At 36.8% G+C, this 22,164-nt stretch overlaps 1 protein-coding gene across 1 annotated transcript in view; it reads right to left on the reverse strand.

Moving 5' to 3' along the window:
* Nucleotides 1–4,942: 4,942 nt before the first annotated feature.
* HNRNPLL (heterogeneous nuclear ribonucleoprotein L like) overlaps nucleotides 4,943–22,164 on the reverse strand; it is a 38,980-nt gene continuing 21,758 nt past the window's right edge. Inside the window, exons 7-13 of the mRNA XM_059405479.1 lie at nucleotides 20,345–20,416; nucleotides 15,300–15,517; nucleotides 12,676–12,797; nucleotides 11,801–12,002; nucleotides 9,220–9,277; nucleotides 9,039–9,137; nucleotides 4,943–6,001 (exon numbers count right to left, since the gene is read on the reverse strand). Of these exons, the coding sequence (XP_059261462.1) occupies nucleotides 5,946–6,001; nucleotides 9,039–9,137; nucleotides 9,220–9,277; nucleotides 11,801–12,002; nucleotides 12,676–12,797; nucleotides 15,300–15,517; nucleotides 20,345–20,416 (827 nt within the window). The 3' untranslated portion in view covers nucleotides 4,943–5,945. The remainder of the gene's footprint in view (nucleotides 6,002–9,038; nucleotides 9,138–9,219; nucleotides 9,278–11,800; nucleotides 12,003–12,675; nucleotides 12,798–15,299; nucleotides 15,518–20,344; nucleotides 20,417–22,164) is intronic.

Genomic DNA, 22,164 nt, shown 5'->3' on the forward strand with positions numbered 1-22,164 from the left:
TTATTCTAAGATCAGATAATATCTGATGAGATACTGGCAATTCATGTAGGACAAGGGACAATTCTTCCTAGTCCCTGCCCATCAAATATTTGTAGTATTATCCCCCAAACTGTGAAAAAGCCCTCCTACAAACTGATGAAATGTTCTCCAAGGGGGCATTAAGAGCCACTGGGCTGCAGGAATCAAACTAAGTAAGGATCACTCAAACCTCAATTACTCTACAAAATGAAGAAAGGTGAGATAACAAAATTCATACATTCATGAATCATAAACTAAAACTAAGAATCTCACCCAAAAAACAAATACAATTAAAGAATGGTCACAAGACACGAACAGACAGTTCTCCAAAAACATACAGATGACCAACAGACACAAGAAAAAATGCTCATTATTACTTATGACCAGGAAAATGAGAATCAGAACTACTTCGCAACTTGTCAGAATGGCCAAAATAAAAAACACAAGAAACAACAGGTGTTGGTGAGGATGTGGAGAAAAAGAAACCCTCTTGCACTGCTGGTGGGAATGGAAACTGGTGCAGGCACTCCGGACAAAAGCATGGAGATTCCTCAAAAAGTTAAAAACAGAAGTACACTACAAACCAGCAATCCCACTACCGGGTATTTACCCAAAGACTACAAAAACACTAATTCAAAGGGATATATGCAACCTGATATTCAAAGGGATATATGCAACCTGATGTATATATGCAACTTGAGCTATTTCCATAATTTGGCTATTGTAAATTATGGAAACAGCCCAAGTGTCCACTAACTAATGGAAAAAGATGTGATAGATCTCTCTCTATATATAAAGGAATCTATATATATAATGGAATATTATTCAACCATGAAAAAGAAACCTTGCCATTTGCAAAGACGCAGCTGGAGCTAGAGTATAATCCTCAGTAAAATAAGTCAGGCAGAGAGAGACAACAAATAAATGATTTCCCTCATATGTGGAATTTAAGAAACAAATGAGCCAGGGTGGTGGGAGGGCAGAGAGAACAAACTGAGGGTTTATCAGAGGGTGAGGTGGGTGGGGAATGGGTTAAACAGGTGATGTGATGGGGATTAAGGAATCCACTTGTCATGAAGAGAGCACTGGGTGATTAAAAGCTTAGGAACAAATGAACAAAACACAAAGAGATTTTCAAGCACTTCCTCAGATAAATGGCTATTTGAGAAATTTCTACTAGTAAAACAAAGTCTCTTATATTCAAGTTCAAAGCATGTTAAAATTGAGATGGCTAGAAAGATGATTAGCTGAATAAATGAAATATATGTTTTGAATTAGCACTTGAATCTGTTTGGTAGACAAGCTAGGTTTTAGGAAAAAAGCAATGACATTGCTTTTATTTACAAATTAAATATCCATTAGATTTAAAATTCCCAATAGTTTTCTTGGCTTTAAACAGGAATCATGTTTGCACATTCACCTGTTTTTTGGTTTACATTGGAAATCATCATAGTAGAAATAATTTAGAAAGAATAAGACATGCTGAGGGACAGAACCTATCAATCTTAATTTGTTTCCTCTAAATCCTTTTTTTCGGGGGGGGGTGATTTAATTCTATGAGCAAGCAAGTGGTACTATGAATAAAAGGCTTGCTACTTTTTAAAAAGATTTTATTTATTTGAGAGAGACACACAGCAAGAGAGGGAACACAAGCACAAGGAGTAGGAGAGGGAGAAGGCAAGAGAAGGGAGCCCCATATGGGGCTCGATTCCAGGACCCAGGGATCATGACCTGAGTCAAAGGCAGATGCTCAACGACTGAGCCACCCAGGTGCCCCAAGCTTGCTACCCTTTTTAAAGATCTTATTTATTTGAGAGAGAGGGAGGGAATGAATTGGGGAAAGAGGCAGGAGAGGGAGAAGCAGACTTGTCACTGAGCAGGGAGCTCGACTCAGGGCTCAGTCCCAGAACCCTAGGATCATGACCTGAGCTGAAAGGAGATGCTTAATGAACTGAGCCACCCTGGGAGCCCAAGAAGGCTTGCTACTTTACATGGCCCCTTAATGGACAAAGTCTCTTGAGCCAAAAGGCCATATGGAGACAGGAAAATTTATTGCAGTTATCTTTCTTACAAGGACCTCTGTCACCTGAGGAACTTTTTTTTTTTTTTTAATTTTTTAGATTTTATTTATTTATTTGTCAGAGAGAGTGAGCACAGGCAGAGAGGCAGGCAAAGGCAGAGGGAGAAGCAGGCTCCCCGCCGAGCAGGGAGCTGGATGTGGGACCCTGTCCCGGGACACTGGGATCATGACATGAGCTGAAGGCAGCTGCTTAACCAACTGAGCCACCCAGGCGTCCCTGAAGAACTTTTTAAGTGAAGTAAAGCTCCTTGAGCTTTTGATTCTTAATTATGGAAGAAGGCTCTACGGCCAAAATCGCTTTGCTCTAGAGAAGAATGCAGTATCACTGGTAACTACTAAAAAGCAGTTACCTAGCAACCTACCCCGACAAATAGTGAGTTTAAAAAAATGAAACAAAACTGACCCTATTTGGCCATTTTTATTCTCAGTTCAGTCCTAGAAAACAGTATGGATAACCAAATCACTATGATGCTGGTCAGTCTCATGTCAGCTCCAAGGCAGCTTTGTTTTATTTGGAGTAATACCCTCAGCAGGGAAGTGGGGACCTTAATAAGCAGCTTATATTCCTTAACTCAGTTATACAGACGTATTATCAAATATTTAATGGAATTTAAAGATTTTTTTTTTTAATTTATTTAACAGACAGAGATCACAAGTAGGCAGAGAAGCAGGCAGAGAGAGAGGAGGAAGCAGGCTCCCAGCTGAGCAGAGAGCCTGATGCGGGCCTCGATCCCAGGACCCTGGGATCGTGACCTGAGCCGAAGGCAGAGGCTTTAACCCACTGAGCCACCCAGGTGCCCTATTTAATGGAATTTAGATATGGAATAGGATTTCAATTCTCAGAAAACAAACTCAAAGCTAGTATTATTTCTTTCTAGCTATAGAATATGCTCTTTCATGTTCTCCTAGTAAAAGTGGAAGGATACGTTGTTGTTAAGGCTAAGGGAAAAGAGAACATTGCCAAAGCCAATTCCACTCTAGGATCAGATAATACTGGATATAAACAACAGTGATGCCCAAGTAAAGTGTCAAAGACAATACTGATAGCAACAGTATAGGGCTGACATACTAGAGCCCAGAGCAGCAAGGTACAACTTAACATACTTCAGGGGCGCCTGGGTGGCTCAGTCAGTTAAGCGCCTGCCTTTGGCTCAGGTCACGATCCCACAATTCTGGGATGAAGCCCCACATCAGACTCTCTGCTCAGTGGGGAGTCAGCTTCTCCCTCTGCCCCTCCTCCGCTCATGTTCTCTGAAATAAGTATTTTCTTAAAAAACACACTTTATACCTTAAGAATTTACTCATGATTTTGTTGGGGAAAGAGTATTAGGAGAGAGTCCATAACTAAAAATCAGTATCACTCAGGGGTGCCTGGGTAGCACAATCAGTTGAGCTACCAACTCCTCATTTCAGTTCAGGTCATGGTTTCGGGGTCTGAGATCTAGTCCCCCATCAGCTCCGTGCTCACTGGGGGGTCTGCTTATGACTCACTCTTCCTTGCCCTCTGCCCCTCCCTTCTGCACTTTCTCTCTAAAACAAACAAATCTTTAAAAAAATTTTTTTTAAAAAGTTAATACCACTTAAACCAAATCAAAATTAAATAAGCCCTGTCACAATCGAATTTTTGTTTCCTAAAATTTTAGATACAAAATAACCGTAACTATTACTATTACTTTTCAGAAGAGGGGAAGAGAAGGAGATGATTATTTACATGAACTCAGAAGTTACTTTTTTTTTTTCCAGAATTTACCTTTTAAAATGAAGACATCTTAATTTTGCAATGAATGTGGAAAAGTATTTATAGGGGAAGGGGGGAAAAATTTTTGTTTATTGTAGACTTAGGTAAACTTGGGTATTATTTGGCAATGAATGAATGAGGAATGTATGTACACAACCCAGTACCATACTCTTAGTTCACACACAAAGTTACCCTTGGCAAAACATACTGTGTTCATCATTAAGAGTCTAAAACGCCTCTAGACTGAATTTAATTTTTTCTAGGTCTTTAAAGAGTTAAAGGGACACTGGTCCACAGATATTAAAATTCAAGGGGAAATAAATGTTAATGTGTGTTTAGGTTCCATCTTAATTTTCTATTCAATAGCTCTAAAACTTTTTAGACCCCTGTCAGTCTCACTTTATAAGAGGATTAAGGCAAACTGTCTTTTTAAAGTTAAAATTCAAAATAAAACTTACAAAAGATCTAAATGGAATCTCTATTTGTAAAATTTGTTTAAAAGTCTCAAGATCAAAAATTGCTATTGCCAATATAAACTTCAATTATTTTGGGTAGATGAAACATTCTTTTTTTAAAAGATAAATATAAAATGGCTATATCACATTTTTATTATAAAAAAGCTATGAATTTGGGGTACCTGGGTGGCTCAGTTGGTTAAGCAACTGCTTTGGCTCAGGTCATGATCCCAGGGTCCTGGGATCGAGTCCTACATTGGGCTCCCTTGCTCAGTGAGGAGTCTGTTTCTCTGTCCGCTTTATGTGCTATGTCAAATAAATAAATAAATCTTAATAAAAAATGAATTTGATAACAAGTGTGCTGTAGTCTCTCTTTTTAAAAATATTTTATTTATTTTTACGAGACAGAGAGAGTGTGAGAGAGCACAAGCAGGGGAGAGAGGCAGGCGAGGAGAGGGGAAGCAGACTCCCCACTGAGCATGGAGCCCAAGGTAGTACTCGATCCCAGGACCCTGAGATCACGACCGGAGTTGAAGGCAGATGCTTAACCAACTGAGCCACCAAAGCACTCAAGTGTGCTATAGTCTCTTAATACCATGTTTACAGCTTCCTTATTAAATATTACTTTCCAAAAAAAGGGAAAAAAACAGATCCAGTGGGAGAAAGAATGTTTAATAAATGGTGTTGAAACAAATAGCTATCTGTTCGGAATAAAAATAAAATTAGATCCTTACACCTTGCACCATGTAGAAAAATACATATATTACTCATGGATTCAAGAGTATAAAATAAAAATGCAAGTACCCAAAATTCTACATACAATTTTAAGGGGTTCACAGACTCCCTACAGCCCATTCATGGATCTCAGGTTAGGAACTGTTAAGCATAACTTCTATTAAAATCTTAATGCCAAATTCCAGATGTGTTTTCAAGATCAAGTCACATGCAACAAATGAAGATGAACACATTAACTCATTGTTGTAACTTTATAAAATCTCCAAACTGTAACTAGAAACAGAGGCATGTCAATACAAATGGACAATGACTTAAAAAAAAATTACATCAATTTAAATAAGTTTGAGTGCATACTGTACAAGTGTATCCATGTCTGTTAGCCTTTCAGAAATATAAAATCAGCTAAATCTTTAGTACTTAAAATTCATTATGTGCAATGTTATTCTCAAACTTGATTAAAATACTTAATAAATACAAGTTATGTTTAATATGAATAACTGCAACATACTTAAACATCTAAACATATTATAGGAATTCTGTAATATTAAAATGCAATACTTTCACCTGCATTAATCTCATACACAATGGAAAAATACTTGCAGATAATCAGCATTAAGAATGCAAATATATTTTCACTGTGGAAGAAAAATAATAAGATTAGAAATCATATATTTGTGTAATCTACAAGGAACCTGTAGATAGTCTACATTATGACATTCTATTTTAAAATGAAAACAATTCAATATTTAACTTTACAACAAATTTACTCAAGGCAAAATATTTGTTTATTACGGAACAGGATCTTAAGTGAAAGTAAGCAAGGCAACATTAGATCAACCATCTTAGAACTCTTTTTAATGAAGTGTAGCTTTAAAATTGTAATAAAGGTGAACATAAATTCTAACATGCTCTTCTCTTCTTATAAATGGGATGATGTAGAAAAGCAAAGCTTCAATGTGTAGGGATTGGAACCATCTGCAAAAATTAAAAAACAAAGTTAACTGTTCACTTCATCAACCTTTCAAGATTATCCTGAATTAGCAGAGTAAATTATTTCACCTTTTTATGAAATCAGAACCAGAAACGTAAAAAAGGAAACTTTCTAGGTAAGGTAAGGGTAAGATTACATTTGTACATCTCTACCAGCAGGTAAGTTACATCCACTGCTACATGCTACATGCCTACTGCTCTAAACCTTATCTGACACATAGACACACTCAGTATTTCCTAGTGAATTAATCATTACAGGTGAACAGTACGGATTAGGCTTATGTCCATCAGCAAAGCTCACTCAGCAGAATGTATCAGAATGGCAATTCCTCTATAAAAGCCAGTTCAAACTGAAAGGGAAGTAATCAGAGAGGGAGACAAAAAATGAGATATTCTTAATTCTCGGAAACAAACTGAGGGATGCTGGAGGAGAGGTGGGGAGGTCAGGACATGGGGTAATAGAGTGATGGGCATTAAGGAGGGCACATGATGTGATGAGCACTGGGTGTTATATGCAACTAATGAATTACTGAACTCTATATCTGAAACTAATGATGTTCTATATGTCAGCTAATTCAATTTATTTATTTATTTTTTAAGATTTTATTTATTTATTTGACAGACAGATCACAAGTCGGCAGAGAGGCAGGCAGAGAGAGAGGAGGAAGCAGGCTCCCTGCTGAGCAGAGAGCCCGATGTGGAGCTTGATCCCAGGATCCTGGGATCCTGATCTGAGCTGAAGGCAAAGGCTTTAACCCACTGAGCCACCCAGGCATCCCAGCTAATTCAATTTAAATTAAAAAAAAAAAAAAAAAAAAAAAAAAAGCCCATTCAAACACAGCCTGGAAAATGGCGTAAGAATGGAATGTACAGGAAGATATTAATAAGGTGAAAAAGTTCCAGGAGATCTAGTATTAAATTCTAAAACTTCTCCAAAAAACAAACAAACAAACAAACAAAAAAACTCCACAAAAATTTTTCCATTTTATACATTTCTAACTTTTCAGACCAGGCAGATAACTCCTCCTCAATTAACTGTGCAAAGAAACAATCCTGGTATCCTAATGTATTAAAAAAATTCAAAAAAATTCTTAATCCCTATAAAGGAAAAAGCACATAAATTAACAAGTACTTGCATGACACTGGAGAGGATAAAAAGATAAATAATCGTTCCTGTCTGAAAGAAGTCTAAAATACATCGAGTATGTCTCAAATATGCATATAATTTTAAAGCCTTTAAAAACCTTCTAACACATATTAAGCTTGATTTACTACTTAAAATTAACTTTTGTGACAAAAAGTTAAATGAAAGGAGGTATTCCTGGGTTTTATCCTTTAATTAAAATTTTCAAACATATAAAAATATATAGAATGGTATGATAAACCCCAATTTATCTATCACCTAGCACCATTTAGATCCAGGATCAAAATAAAGTACACAGGGGGCACCTGGGTGGCTCAGTGGGTTAAAGTATGCCTTCTGCTCAGGTTGTGGTCCCAGGGTCCTGGGATTGAGCCTTACATTAGGATCTCTACTCCACGGCAAGCCTGCTTCCTCCTCTCTCTGCCTGCTTCTCTGCCTACTTGTGATCTCTGTCTGTCAAATAAATAAATAAAAGTTAAAAAAAAAAAAAGTACACAGCACAAAGCTTCAAAAGTTAAATACTTGAGTGTACTTTGTGTGGTAGAAAAAGAGGCCATTACCATTCTTGAGAGAATAAACAGTGACAAGTTCATTTAACACAAATTAAAACAATGGAATACCATTTTTCTTCTAAAATACTTGTTAAAGACTGAAAATCTGACAAGACTCAGTGTTGGTAAAAAGAGTATTGGGAAACGGGCATTTTCACACACCACAGTTCGAAATGTAAACTGGTGCAACCTTTTTAAAGGGCAATCGAGCAACATCTATCAGAATATAAACCTTTATGTTCTGCAGTACTAGGAAATTGCCCTACAAACACAAAATGTGCAATGATAAGGATGTTACAGCAGTAGAAAAAATCAATTGGAAAAACTGTATTCATCAGTGGGGAAATGCGTAAATCAAATAAACTGTGGTGTATCTCTACTATGAACAGCTACTCTGGGGTGCTTTTTAAAAAAAAAGTAGTAGCTTTGCATGTGCTGATATAGAAATAGCTCAAAGACATATTAAGTGAAAACAGCAAGGCACTGAAGAGTATGTATAGAGCAACCATTCTGTGTAACTTTTGAAAATGTAGATATATATGCACTGAGGAGGAGGAATGAAAGGAAGACAAATAGTTTAGAAGTTGTAGAAAGCTTTAACTTTCATTTTGTACTTTCATGTGCTGTTTTAAGTTTTTTAACCATATAAATGTATGTATGACTTTCTTCTAGAAAGATGAACAGGACTGTGGGAGCCAACAACCAAGATGGCCCCAATGATCCCTATCCTCCTGGTATTCACGGCTGGAGAGCCCCCTCCCTCACTGTACCAGAGTTGGTCTGTGTGACCATAAGAATACAGCGTAAGTGACAGTATGTCACCTCCAATGTTAGTTCATAAAAGACACTGTGACTTCTGTTTTAGTCTTTTGCTCTCATCCTTCTTGGATCACTCACTCTGAAGGAAACCAGCTACCATGACGAAATGGCCCATGTAGCTTCACTGGACTTGCAAACCACATAAATTTGGAAATGATTTCTCAATCCCCAATCATGACTTGAAATGACTGTATACCCAGACAACAGCCTGGCTGCAACCTCAAGAAACCCTAAGTCAGAAACACCCAGCTCAACTGCACACAGAATACTGACCCTCAGTTTGCTGTTCAAAGCTGCTAAATTTGGTAATCTGTTACGTAGTAAAAGGTTAACTAATGTAAGGATTGTGTGGGTTGTGGGATTTATATGCCTTTTTTCTTCATACTTCTCTATATTTAAAAAACAAACAAACAAAAAAACCCCCCAACCCCGTAAATGTTATTTTAAAACTACTATCGATGTTTCTAAAGTAACGCCTACTGAATAATTATGGAACAATTTTACTTACTTGGAACTCTTATCTGGTAGTGATTAAGTGCTGTAAGGGCTTCTACGGCATCAGTTTTACACTCCCATTCTAACAACCCAGAAAGCGTTTTGGCAGAAGCTAAAACAAAACAAACACAAGTCCAGTTATTTGCTTGTCATCAGCTTAACCAGAAACCTTAAAAAGAGGAATGTGCACTTACGTTTTGCATCAAACACTTTATATTTGATGAATGTAAGAACTTCATGGTCATTACATAACTGTCAAAGAAATGTGAAACTCCATTAAAAATATGGCCAAAATAATATTCCTGCCTTTTTTTCTTTTAGAAAGCAAACTTTATGGGGGCACCTGGGTAGCTCAGATGGTTAAGTGTTTGACTCGTTATTTTAGCTCAGGTCATGATCTCAGGGTTGTGAGCACTGGAAGCCTGCTTAACATTCTCTCTTTGTCCAAATGGCCAAGAGACACATGAAAAGTGCTCAACATCACTCAGCATCAAGGAAATATAAATCAAAAAAACCACACCTCACACTGGTCAAAATGGCTAAAATTAACCAGTCAGGAAACGACAAATGTTGGTGAGGATGTGGAGAAAGGGGAACCCCTCCTACACTGTTGATGGGAATGCAAGCTGGTGCAGCCACTCTGGAAAACAGTATGGAGGTTCCTCAAAAAGTTGAAAATAGAGCTACCCTATGACCCAGCAACTGCCCTACTGGGTATTTACCCCAAAGATACAAATGTAGTGATCCGAAGGGGCATGGGTACCCGAATGTTTATAGCAGCAATGTCCACAATAGCCAAACTATGCAAAGAGCCTATCTGTCCATCAAGAGATGAATGGATAAAGAAGATGTGGTACATATATACAATGGAATATTACTCAGCCATCAAATAACTGGAATCTTGCCATTTGCTATGAGATGGATGGAGCTAGAAGGTATTATGCAAAGCAAAATAAGTCAATCAGAGAAACACAATTATCATATAACCTCACTGAGATATGGAATTTGAGAAACAAGGCAGAGGGCCTTAGGGGAAGATAGGGAAAAATGAAATAAGACAAAACCAGAGGGAGACAAACCATAGGAGACTTTTAATCTCAGGAACCAAACTGAGGGTTGCTGGAGTGGAGAGGGGGTGAGAGTGATGGGGTGGCTGGGTGAGGGACACTGGGGAGGGTATGTGCTATGGTGAGTGCTGTGAACTGTGTAAGACTGATGAATCAATCACAAACCAATACCCCTAAAACAAAAATACACTATTAATAAAAGTAAATTAATTAAAAAAAAAAAAAGGCATCCGACTCATGATTTCTGCTCAGATCAAGATCTCAGGGTTGTGGGATCTAGCCCCGCCTCAGGCTGCATGCTCAGTGGGGTCTGCTTAAGATTCTCTGTCTCCTCCTGCCCCTCCCGTCCCCCACTGAGGTGTGCACACTCAAGTGAGTAAATAAATCTTTTTACTTTTATTTACTCACTCAAGTGAGTAAATAAATCTTTAAAAAAATTCTGCCTCTCGCTATGCCCCTCTGCCTCACCCCTGTGTGCACACACATGTACTCATGTTCTCACTCTCTCTCTAGAAAAAAGAAAAAGTGATCCTATGGCAGCATTTAAGTCTGGCATGAATAAATGAAATCAAACATGTTTTAGATTATTAAGTTCTATGAGAAAATCAACTTTAAAAAGGGATGTTCAATAAACTAAGTAAATAACTTCATGCTATACAATAAAACCACAGATTTATAGATTTATAACTAAAATATGTATTCTCAGAATTTATCTAGTATCTAAGGTAGGGAGTGGAGTTCCAGTAAAATCAGTTCTTTTCTGAAGCATTTCCTACAGTTTGGCAAAAAAGAAGGGATACATAAAATTTTGCTATGGGCAAGATTTTGTTTCTTAAAGATTTTATTTGTTTTCATAAGACAGAGAGCATGAACATGAGTTGGGGGAGAGGAGGGGCAAAGGAAGAGGGAGAAGCAGGCTCTCTGAGCAGGGAGCCTGATGCAGGACTTGAAAAAATGACCCTGGGATCATGACCTGAGCTGAAGGCCGACACTTAAACAACTGAGTCACCCAGATGCCCCCTGTTATGGGCAAGATTTAAGGGCATAATAAAAGAGATGTTTTGTTTTTTTTTTTTTTAAGATTTTATTTTTATTTATTTGACAGACAGAGATCACAAGCAGGCAGAGAGAGGCGGGCAGGAAGCAGGCTCCCCGCAGAGCAGAGAGCCCGATTTGGGGCTCTATCCCAGGACCCTGGGACCATGACCCGAGCGGAAGGCAGAGACTTTAACCCACTGCACCACCCAGGCGCCCCATAAAAGAGCTTTCTGAATGGAGAAGTCAGGTATCTCATTCTAATTCCAGCTCTCAAAAAGACCAAGCCACAGGGCGCCTGAGTGGCTCAGTCGTTAAGCATCTGCCTTGATCCTGGGGTCTTGGGATCGAGTCCTGCCATCAGGCTCCCTGCTTGGTGGGAAGCCTGCTTTTCCCTCTCCCACTCCACCTGCTTGTATTCCCTCTCTCTGTGTCAATAAATAAAATTAAAACAAACAAAACAAAACAAAAAAAGAGCCACAAACCAACAAAAGACTAAAAAGACTAATGCAGATTGGGGACCAGAAAAGTCCAATGGTCAAAGAGGTAATTATAAAGACCGAAATAAATAAAAGAATACTGATAACATCAAATGCAGATGATGAATAAAGCAAGACTTTAAAATGAGGCTAAAATATTATAAATTTTAAAATAAGAAATAGGATTTCTTTACCTTTGTGAAAGTCTCCTCTGTGACACACAATGGGACATTATAATAATGCAACACACATGACGGTGGTTGGATTATATTCTTAGATGCTTGACCAGCACTTGTAAAGCGATTATTTTTGCTCATTGCAAAATCTTTGTAGCTACTTGTACCATCCTCCAGCTCAAATATTTGACTGGGAACAACTGAATGTTGTTTAGACACACTAAGGATTGGGAAGGAAAAAGGTACAGAACATACCTTGTTAGACAAAAAGCAACAAGTAGGCAGTGTCAAAATATTAATATCTAAGCCTGCATCAATTCTGACAAATAAGACAAAAGTAGATATTTAAATATGATTTATTTAATATTTTAAACATTTACTTGAATGTTTAAGTTATGATCCATCACTCTTATAGTTTAGGTATATTCTCAAACTGGGAAACTTTACATAAAACTTGCCCATTTTTTTTTTTTTAAAGATTTTATTTATTTATCGGGGGGGGGGGGGCGGAGAGCGAGCACAGGCAGACAGAATGGCAGGCAGAGGCAGAGGGAGAAGCAGGCTCCCTGCTGAGCAAGGGAGCCAGATGTGGGACTCGATCCCAGGACGCTGGGATCATGACCTGAGCCGAAGGCAGCTGCTTAACCAACTGAGCCACCCAGGCGTCCCTAAAACTTGCCCATTTTTAACATGCTGTTTTATCATAACATTAAAAACTAGGTATAGGTGGGCAAAACCTGAATTATATGACCCTAACATATTTTGTCTAAAATGGTAACATTATAGGTGCTAGTTTCAAATGTGCTCTCAATTACATTAAAATATTCTGAAACTGAAATATCTAATAAAAATGATTTTTAATACTTTTTAAATTTACCACTTAAGATAATTACCAAACATTAAGTCTTTTCCCAAATAATTTGACATTGTTAAGATGTGTGACAGCTCTTTCTACAGCATACTCATCACCCATTTCTACCAGTGCTGTACCAGGAATGGTCTTCATAAATTTTACCTGTAAATACAAAAATCCCAAAAAGGTGACTATTTATTTCCCTTCTACAGTAACAGAATTTCTTAGAGAGAATATACAGAAGATCACCTGGAATCTTACTTTACTCCACTGTGCTATTAGACCCTTGTAATTCAACAAAGTTAAAAAGGAAGACTATAATTCCATTGTGTAGCACAATGAAGAAGAGCACAGGTTTACCCTGGCTCTGCTATTTATTGTGTGATTTGGGGCAACTTTCTTCTCTGAGCCACAGGCTTCCCTATAAAACAGAGATAATGATAGTATCTGGTAGGGCTCATCAATATTTATTCATTCAACAAGTATTTACTGGGTGCCTAAAATGTTTTGATAAACATTGTGCTGGGTGCTAGGGATTAATGGTGAACATAAAAGACACGGTCTTCTTGAAACTTATATTCTGGTAGGTAGGTCAAAAATTTTAAAGTAAGTAATAATTCCCAACTACTCAGAATGCTGTTAAAGCAAAAAACAGGATGCTATAAGAAATAATGCATGATGGCCTTGAGACAGCACTGCCAGCAGGAAGGCTTGTACAAGGTAGGGGCAGTTTCAAAAACAGGCATACTTCACAATATTTCATGACATCTTGGGCCGAGGCCATACTTATCCTCTTATACCATTCTAATTTTAGTAGATAACACGACCATAATAAGGGTTAAATGGGTAAAGTATGATAATTCAGCTAGTACCTACTTTTTAGAAATGCCTTAAATAGCTATTCTGTACCACTAACATTCAGAACACCTTGAACATACTTATTTGTTAGCCTTAAAAGAAAACTACAAATGTATTTACATAACACATGCCACATAGCATTTATATCCACCCTTGCAACTACCAATTTTAATGGGCTCTCCCAATGTTTTTATACCATACCTGCACTTGAACAAAACTTGGTGGTAGCACGACTTTTCAGTTTTACTTGAAATCAGAGCCCAAAATGGGGATTGATCCCAGGACTCTGGGATCATGACCCAAGCCAAAGGCAGAGGCTTTAACCCACTGAGCCACCCAGGCGCCCCTATACGGGTCTTTTAAAGGATTACCATAGCTTAAGTTTCATGTATCATAATTGTTTAAAATACAAAAAAATTTTTGACATGTGAGACTGTAATTGTTCAAGTTTATTAAAGTGATTTAGGTTTCTAAATCTAGAGACAACTAGTTCATAACAGAAAAGACAAAGATATCCTAAAGATGTTGATTAAACTGATTCTGATTGTCTACAAATGCAAAAAGCACGAACAGAAAAGTAACATTACGTGGTAAGATTAAAATACATATTAAAGCCCATTTAGTTAACAAACGTGCAGTCTCTAAACCTTAACTAACACCTAGGTGTCTAAGATAAATGTCTCTGTGAAAAAATCTGAACTACTTCTCCCAATGTTGCTAAATCTGTTCATGTATTCCTGGCAAGTTATGTAAGAAGAAATACCCCATATGTTATCCCTAGACCAAATGTGGGATTTTCTTTTTCTTTTCTAAATGTGGTCAAATGGTTATGTTGAGGAAATTCTTCTTTCAGAGAGTTTCTGAGTTGCTTTCTCAGTTCAAGGAGCCTTTATTTTGGAATTAATGAACCAAGAACTCACAGACCAACTTTTCAAGCCATGCTCCTGCTCCCACACATTTATGACTCACATGCTTGTACCTTTTTATTATTGTGAAAAGAACACTAAAATCACTTTAAACAATAGAGAAAAATAACATTATCTCAGTACTGAAACTCACTGGCAAGTGTATCAAAGAAGTGGTAACTTAAGATGACCAATCACTTCCCCAGTTAAATTTTCCATGATTCTAGAAAATAGTTTATCTACTTTATGATAGGAACTATTTTAAATATTTACGAGATATCAATGAACAAAACATCATAGATCTCGGGAAATGGTTGTCTAATAAAAATAAGGTCATAGCTTTAAAGATCTTTAAAATATGTAAAATTTAAATGTTTTGCTGCTTTTTGAGTATAAGCCTCCAGATATAGTTTTGGATACAGTCTTTCAAAGGGGGTCAGTTTCAAATACTGATATAGCTAAAAACACATTGTTCCTCAGAAGATACTAGAACTCTAGCATTTGGGAGGCAAGTATTTAAATCTAGAACTCTCCTAAAATTCAGGACTTGTGGCCAAGCTCCATTTGCTCTTTCAAATTCTATAGTTCAAATGTTAAGTGTTAGAAACACTTGGCAATGATAAAAAAAAAAATACAGGCTAGTAACTGACTAAACTATTGTTTTGGACTTCCATTTACATTAGCTATTTTTTAAAGTATTTTAGTACCAATAACCTACACTGATCACTTACCAACAAAAAACAATTTCTGAAGTTCCTACATTATAAAGTTTTAGCTTATGTGGGTTACTACTGAAAGAACTTTTATGTTCCTAATACGAGAAGACATATAGATTTGCTGTCTTTTCAAACTTTCCGACTAGGTATCCTAGTAAAGGAAATTAATATAAAATGAAACTTACCTTTTCAATATTTCCGTATAAGCAGAATAGGTTGAACACTCTTGAACAATTCATTTTTAGCTGATGTAATCCACTAACCATTACAACTGACCCAGAGGGGTTTCCTCCATGCATGTAAGAGGAAGAAGCCTGTGGTAACGGATATGCAACAAGCTCAGGCGTATCTCGAGAGCCCATTCTGTAACGACTTGGTAAAGGCAACAATGGACCATGGGATCCTATAAAAATGATAAATAAAACAAAACACAACTTAGCAGATACACTTCACCACTAAAAGTAAACTCTTAGTATTAGCTAGTTTGATGTATGTCCAAGGAAAACTCAAATGTATTAATATCCAAATATAACCTGTGAGGATTAATAAAATCTGTTTCTGTGTACCAGATCCAAGATACACTGACCTGCACACCTCTGCATATACATCGGGCTTAAAGTTTATATTTTTAAAAATACTGTTTAACAAAAAAGTATGTAAGATCAAGCCACAGATAGCAGGGATGGGGAGAATCAGTATAAAACTTTGGGCCACTGTGTATAAATTATATCTCAAATTAAAAAAAACAAAAACAAAAAGCCTTCTGCCAACATCTTTTGGAGGATAATACAATAAAATATACAGTGAAATCTCAGAAACTATCTCTATACAGACATTTTAAAAAAGAACACCTCTTTAGTTTCACTGAAAAGCTATCTCCTTGAATATATTTTACTTTAACATGCTTTCCAGTATTTTATTACCCTAATTCTAATTTAGGAAACAAAACCCCTAATTTCATTAATATCTTATCAACTCAAAGGTATCATTTATTCAGCACCCTGCATTATCTGAAACAACATCAAGAACCCAGAATAATGCCTGAACAGCTGAAACTGTAGTCACAAAACACACACAAATCTATGTCTCATACTGAGAATCCTTATTAAGAACTAACTTTCTAATTTTAGAGTAGTTCTAAACAACTTTGATTTATCCAGTTTTCCCATCTGTAACAGATTGGAAGTAACAAGAAAAATAAAGCTAAAAAGTCAATGGAACAGACACGAATGGGGGAGTCTGGAGAAACTGATACTAAAAGCAGGCATAGGGCACATTCACAACATCAAGAAGAGAGAGTCCTAAAAAATGAGAAGCAACTGAGACACCAACTCATAAACTGGTGTTTGCCAGAGGAGAGAAAAGAGGGGGTGAAACAGGAAAAGAGGATCAAGTATCAACTCTCAGTACAATAAAATGAGCCTCCGGGATGAAAAGTACTGCAGAGGGAAGATGGTCAGTAATACTGTAGGAACGCTGTATGGTACCGTATTATCATGGTGAGCACCGCACACAGAACAAAACCATCAATCTCTCTGTTGTACACTCAACTAATATCACAGTTGTATGTCGTCTATACTTCGACTTAAAAGCAGCAACTAAAATGGATGCATAGCTCAGAAATATAAACCCACACGTTAGATACTCCTGAGTTAGTGATTACAGAAGATACTCTTGTAACATGGAAAGGTCCTCTTGGTGTTCAAGAAACCAATCCAAAGACCCAAGTCTTTTCTTCAATTCTCAAGAAGAATATGTAATGCTACTGACACTCATTTTTATGTAAAACTAAGGGACACCTGTTATCCACTAAGTTACCAAGAACTACATTTTGGTATTCATAGCATGCTATTAGAGCTTATGTGGACTCCAGTGCAGTACTTAGTATTCTTAATATAGCTGTCCTTCATAACAACACAGCAATACAACCAGTGAGCATACACACGGTGTGAGTTCCTACGATTTCATGGAGGAAGAAACACTTCATTAATGCATCATCAGTGTTGCCTTAAACCTTCAACTGCCCTTCTTGCTGATGATTAGTAGTTTATCAAAACAATAGCTCTAGCTCATGGTGAGTTGTTAGTAGCAACACGTTTTGAACTCTAATTTAAACTTTATACATACGTTGGGGTCAAATATCAATCACTCTTATCCCTACTGCAGAAGTACATATCCATGCTACACCATCCCTTTGCTACCACCGTTTTAAAGACACTTCACTACTGGGGCGCCTGGGTGACTCAGTGGGTTAAAGCCTCTGCCTTCAGCTCAAGTCATGATCCCAGGGTCCTGGGATTAAGCCCCTCGTCGGGCTCTCTGCTCAGTGTTGTGATCTCTCTCTGTCAAATAAATAAAATCTTAAGAAAAAAAAAATACACTTCACTATTATCACTAAATTTTCTTTTTCATAGAAAGTAGAAAGATGTGTCGTGGATGGGCAATGGAAACTTCCACTCTGCTTAAGTTGGTCAATGTCCAAAAACGTTGAGATCCACTACCACAGGTAACAAATGAATTCAGTGCTAGAGAGTGTAACTGATGTTTGTAATTATGACCTCAGCCCTCGGGATTAAATTATGTTATCTATACTATTTAAATTGTTGCCTATATTGTTTAAGAAGAAAAAGTAGAAATCTTTCTAAATGTTTCTATACATAAAAAATTCATACAAAATGTTTTGATGCTTAAAAAGCTAATACTTCAGGTATTTAAAAAATTCGATTATGTGGAAAATGCTACATAAATGCATTATCATCTGAAAGGCATTTCTCATCCTTATATTTTAAAATCTCTGGTCCAGGAGCCATATCCAAAGATGCTAGCAATTAATATACAAAATTTTCTTAGACCCACAGAAAACAAATCTGTATAAAAGTGGTAAAAATAATACTTTTCAAGTATGAGGGCATCTACCAGTTCACCTCATAGGATAGTGCTTCCCAAAGTAAAAGATTTAAAGAATGCTGAGAGCACAGATTTATACTACTATAATCAACCAATGAGTAAATCTAATCTAATTAAGTCATTAAAACTTTTCTGTTCCCTCATTCTCATATTCCATCATAAAGGAAAAGCCAGGGGCGCCTGGGTGGCTCAATGGGTTAGGCCTCTGCCTTCGGCTCGGGTCATGATCTCGGGGTCCTGGGATCTCAGGGTTCTGGGATCGAGCCCCGCATGGGGCTCTCTGCTCAGCGGGGAGCCTGCTTCCCTGCTCTCTGCCTGCCTCTCCGCCTGCCTGTGATCTCTGTCAAATAAATAAATAAAATCGTTAAAAAAAAATAAATAAATAAAGGAAAAGCCACCTATGATATGACACCGAAATGCAAGAACACCTATTTTGCTGAACTGCTGATCTGAAGGGATACAAATATGATCTGCAGTTTTTAAACAGGCTCAATATATCACTAGCACCTACTCCCATCTTGCTTTTCCACCAATTTCCTCACCTTACTTCTCTTTCTCTACCTCTCTGTATTCATCTCTCACTCTTCCTATACTCTGCTCTGCTTACTCCCCTAGGAAAGTAAAACAAGTTATCCTCGGAGAGTTAACATTTCAATGTATATAGCTCAGAACGGCTGTCCCTACACAACCCCACAACCAGTCCTCCTCAGTAGGACCCTATTTAACTGCCAATGCAAAGAATTTTGCACCTCTCTTTAGTAAGCTTACATTTTAAAATTTATACACACACACACACACACACACACACACAATTAGGGTATGAAACTGACAAAGATTTCACAATAGGCTTTTTAAAAATATGGTTCTTCTACACATGCATATAATATACTTTTATTTATACCAATTTTCAGTAAGATGTATTTTATGAAGGCAAACCTGAAAACCCAGAATGAGAAAATAGTCTGTGTCAGCAATATCACAGTAGGGTTCTTTGTCCTTCATTTATTCTTTCACAGACTTTTCTAGACCCCTTGGCAAAATATTTTAACAATTTTTAGCCTTCCGCCGACTGCCATGACACATATACTCCACAACTACACTACAAACTTGTGATAAGCAATTCTTTGTAACCTCCCACTATGGAAAGCACAGTCAGCTCCTAATAAGTGTTTCTTTAGTACAGAAGCAAAACTATCTACATGACCAGATTTAATATTTATGGTGTTAAAGAAACAGCTAAGAAAAATGATCAAGGAACTCATTGAAACCACTGGAGGAAGATTTTCATTATATACCACACTTACTATTTTGACAACAAAGAGATTGTTTCAATCACTTCTTCCAGACAGACTACCATAGCAACCTTAACAAACACACACATATGCGAGCACACACACACACACAAACACACAGGTAATAAACCCCAGAGTTCAAAAAAAGACACTAAGGAATAAGCTAAAATTCATGGCTAAGAACAGTCATCAAACATAGGCAATCTGAAAACATTATGGACAATAAGCAACACCGGGAGATTTTAGAAGATAAATCCCAAGAGTACAATATAGCAATTTCTATCTTCTACAGCTTCTAATAGCATTGTACTTCAGCCTTAAACCACAGAATAGGTGGGGTCAAAAACAACTACTAAAAACTAAAGAAGATCTAAAAACACAGAACTTATAACCAGTTACAAGTCTTATCAATAACAATTCTCAACATCTACCCCTACCTACAAGAACAATAGTCTGATGCCTAACTTTTTCCTGGGCAAGAATATTATTTAACCTTACCAACATAGCTAACATTAAAACTGAGAAGTTTTAAAAGAGGAATTAAGTACAAACAAATTTAGCCAAAGCCAAAATACCAACTGTAGAACTAAAGAATTAGGCTCTAACCAGAAATGTGTTTCTTTTTGACAAATGCCCCATTCTTTCTGCCTTTATTACTCAAAGTTCCTCTTTGTTCCTAATTGCTAGAATGGAAGAAAATATACTTACTGAGCAATAATATTTCCTTTTGGTCCTCTAACAGACCAGTACCCATTACTAATCAAAACCAAACCAAACCAAAATGGTAAAAAATCTTTCAACCCCCAACCAACAGCTCTCATTTATCTCAAGGATTAGATGATAAATCAATATCCTAAGAAAACAAAGGATTCTGGACAACTCTTTGGGAGTACATTATAAGGGACTGATCCCCTATAAACCAAGTCAGGTGACAGGAAAAATAGAGACAAGAAATGTGCCATTCTTCATCAGAAATGCAAAAATTCTAATAGTTTGTCTATACTACCTTCCTTCTGCCTTGACAAACTTACCATAGCCATCATGTCTAAACGAAGAAGGGTGTTCTCCCAAAATGGCTTGTCTCTGGCGACCCTTTCCTCTATCTGACACAAAAGTAGAAACATGGTTTTAACAATTTTGACCCAAGTACTTAACAGAGTACTCACATGGGAAACACCCATTCAAAACATCCATTACAATTCATGAGAGAAATAGGATTCCTGGTTAACTTTAAACATCCATTCATATCCAATTTAAATACAAACACCAAGAGTTTAAGGAAGTAATTCTATCTAACAAATTCCACTTAGCTTGAAAATATCTTTTTGGCAAATGCCAAATACAATCACACTTTCAAATTTAAGGAAAGAATGGATACTTTTCAGGAAGTGAACATACACAATGCTAGAGTTTGACACTGTACAGAAGTTTTTACCAATACATGTCTTTAAAACAAGCTTTAAGTGCAGTACTTTTGAAAGACAGTACCTGAATCATACTATTAGCTTCAACAGCAACACATTTTCAAAGTGGGCTTCTTTCAAGAAGTTCAGCATAAGCCAACAACAACCTGTATTACATGGTTTCACAATCAGTAAACACAGAGTATTTTGTATGTATATACACATATTTACAAACACCTACTGACTTGAGAGCTGGAAATGTGCACATCACTGGCCCATTTTATATCACGGATTGGTCATTGTCTATAGACCTTAACACCAGGCGGGACTATGAGCACCCCCCCAAAGTTTAAATATGCCAAGATAAAGCTAACCAAGGGGGCTACATTATTGGATGAGAGTACTACAATACTACTAAAAAATAATTTTTATGCTAGCTATGTTTTCAGGAAAGGCATGCCAATTTTCCTAAAGTTAATTTGAAAGATCCAAAAAAAAAAAAAAATTACTTGTAAGTTTCTAAAATAGCACTTCCTATGTTGGTTGATAAATTTTAGAAATTACTGTACAATACTTTTATAAAGTTTGCTGATCAAATTATAATACCAAATAAGATTTTTTTTAAAGTATATCTTATGAATCTGGTCATTCTAATCTTTGAAAATTCACAGAGAGGCTTTCTATAAATCCTTAGTCACCTAAACAAATGAGATTTATGGGAGATGAGAAATAATTTTCACTTCAGCCCAGAGAAGTACCATTTTAAGTACCTATTCCAAGTTAGCACAGCATTAAAAGGGACCTAAGAGGTCATCTAATTCACCTTTTATTCACTGTATAAATGCTCTTTATACCATCCCTATCAATTGGAACCATCTAGCCCTCTGTTTACCCAATACCAATAACAATGTACTTATTACCTTCATTACCTTCCTATACATTTTCAGTTGGTCCTAAATAATGAGATAATTTTTGTATTGTATATAAATTGGTCCTCTACCCATTTTCTATCCCGTTTGGGACTCACAGACTTAGTCTCTCTCCAAAAACCCTCTCAAATGCTTCCAAGTTATTGAGATCCTCCCTCCATTTCCCCAAAGTCATTTCTTCTCTAGTCATTCACAGTTCCTTCTTTCCATTACATGGATTCTAGCATCATCATTTAAGTCCCACTCCTCCTGAATTAATCCAGTCTGCTAATCCCTTCTGTTAATATTCCTCTACTTAAGCATGCCACCAAACACTATATGCAATTCCTTATCTAACTAAGGAATCTTAAACCAAAAACACCATAATGTCTTCATGTCTGTTTTACTGATACAGTTAATAGTGTGCTATATAAAGGAAAGAGCACTAGACTAGAAATCAGAAGATTCCAATTTAAACACTAATTTGCTGTATAATCACAGAAACTGACACTTCATTCATAAAATGAAGGAGTTAGAGTG

The sequence above is a fragment of the Mustela nigripes genome, chromosome 7, assembly GCF_022355385.1.
Source record: "Mustela nigripes isolate SB6536 chromosome 7, MUSNIG.SB6536, whole genome shotgun sequence".
NCBI classification, from domain to species: domain Eukaryota; kingdom Metazoa; phylum Chordata; class Mammalia; order Carnivora; family Mustelidae; genus Mustela; species Mustela nigripes.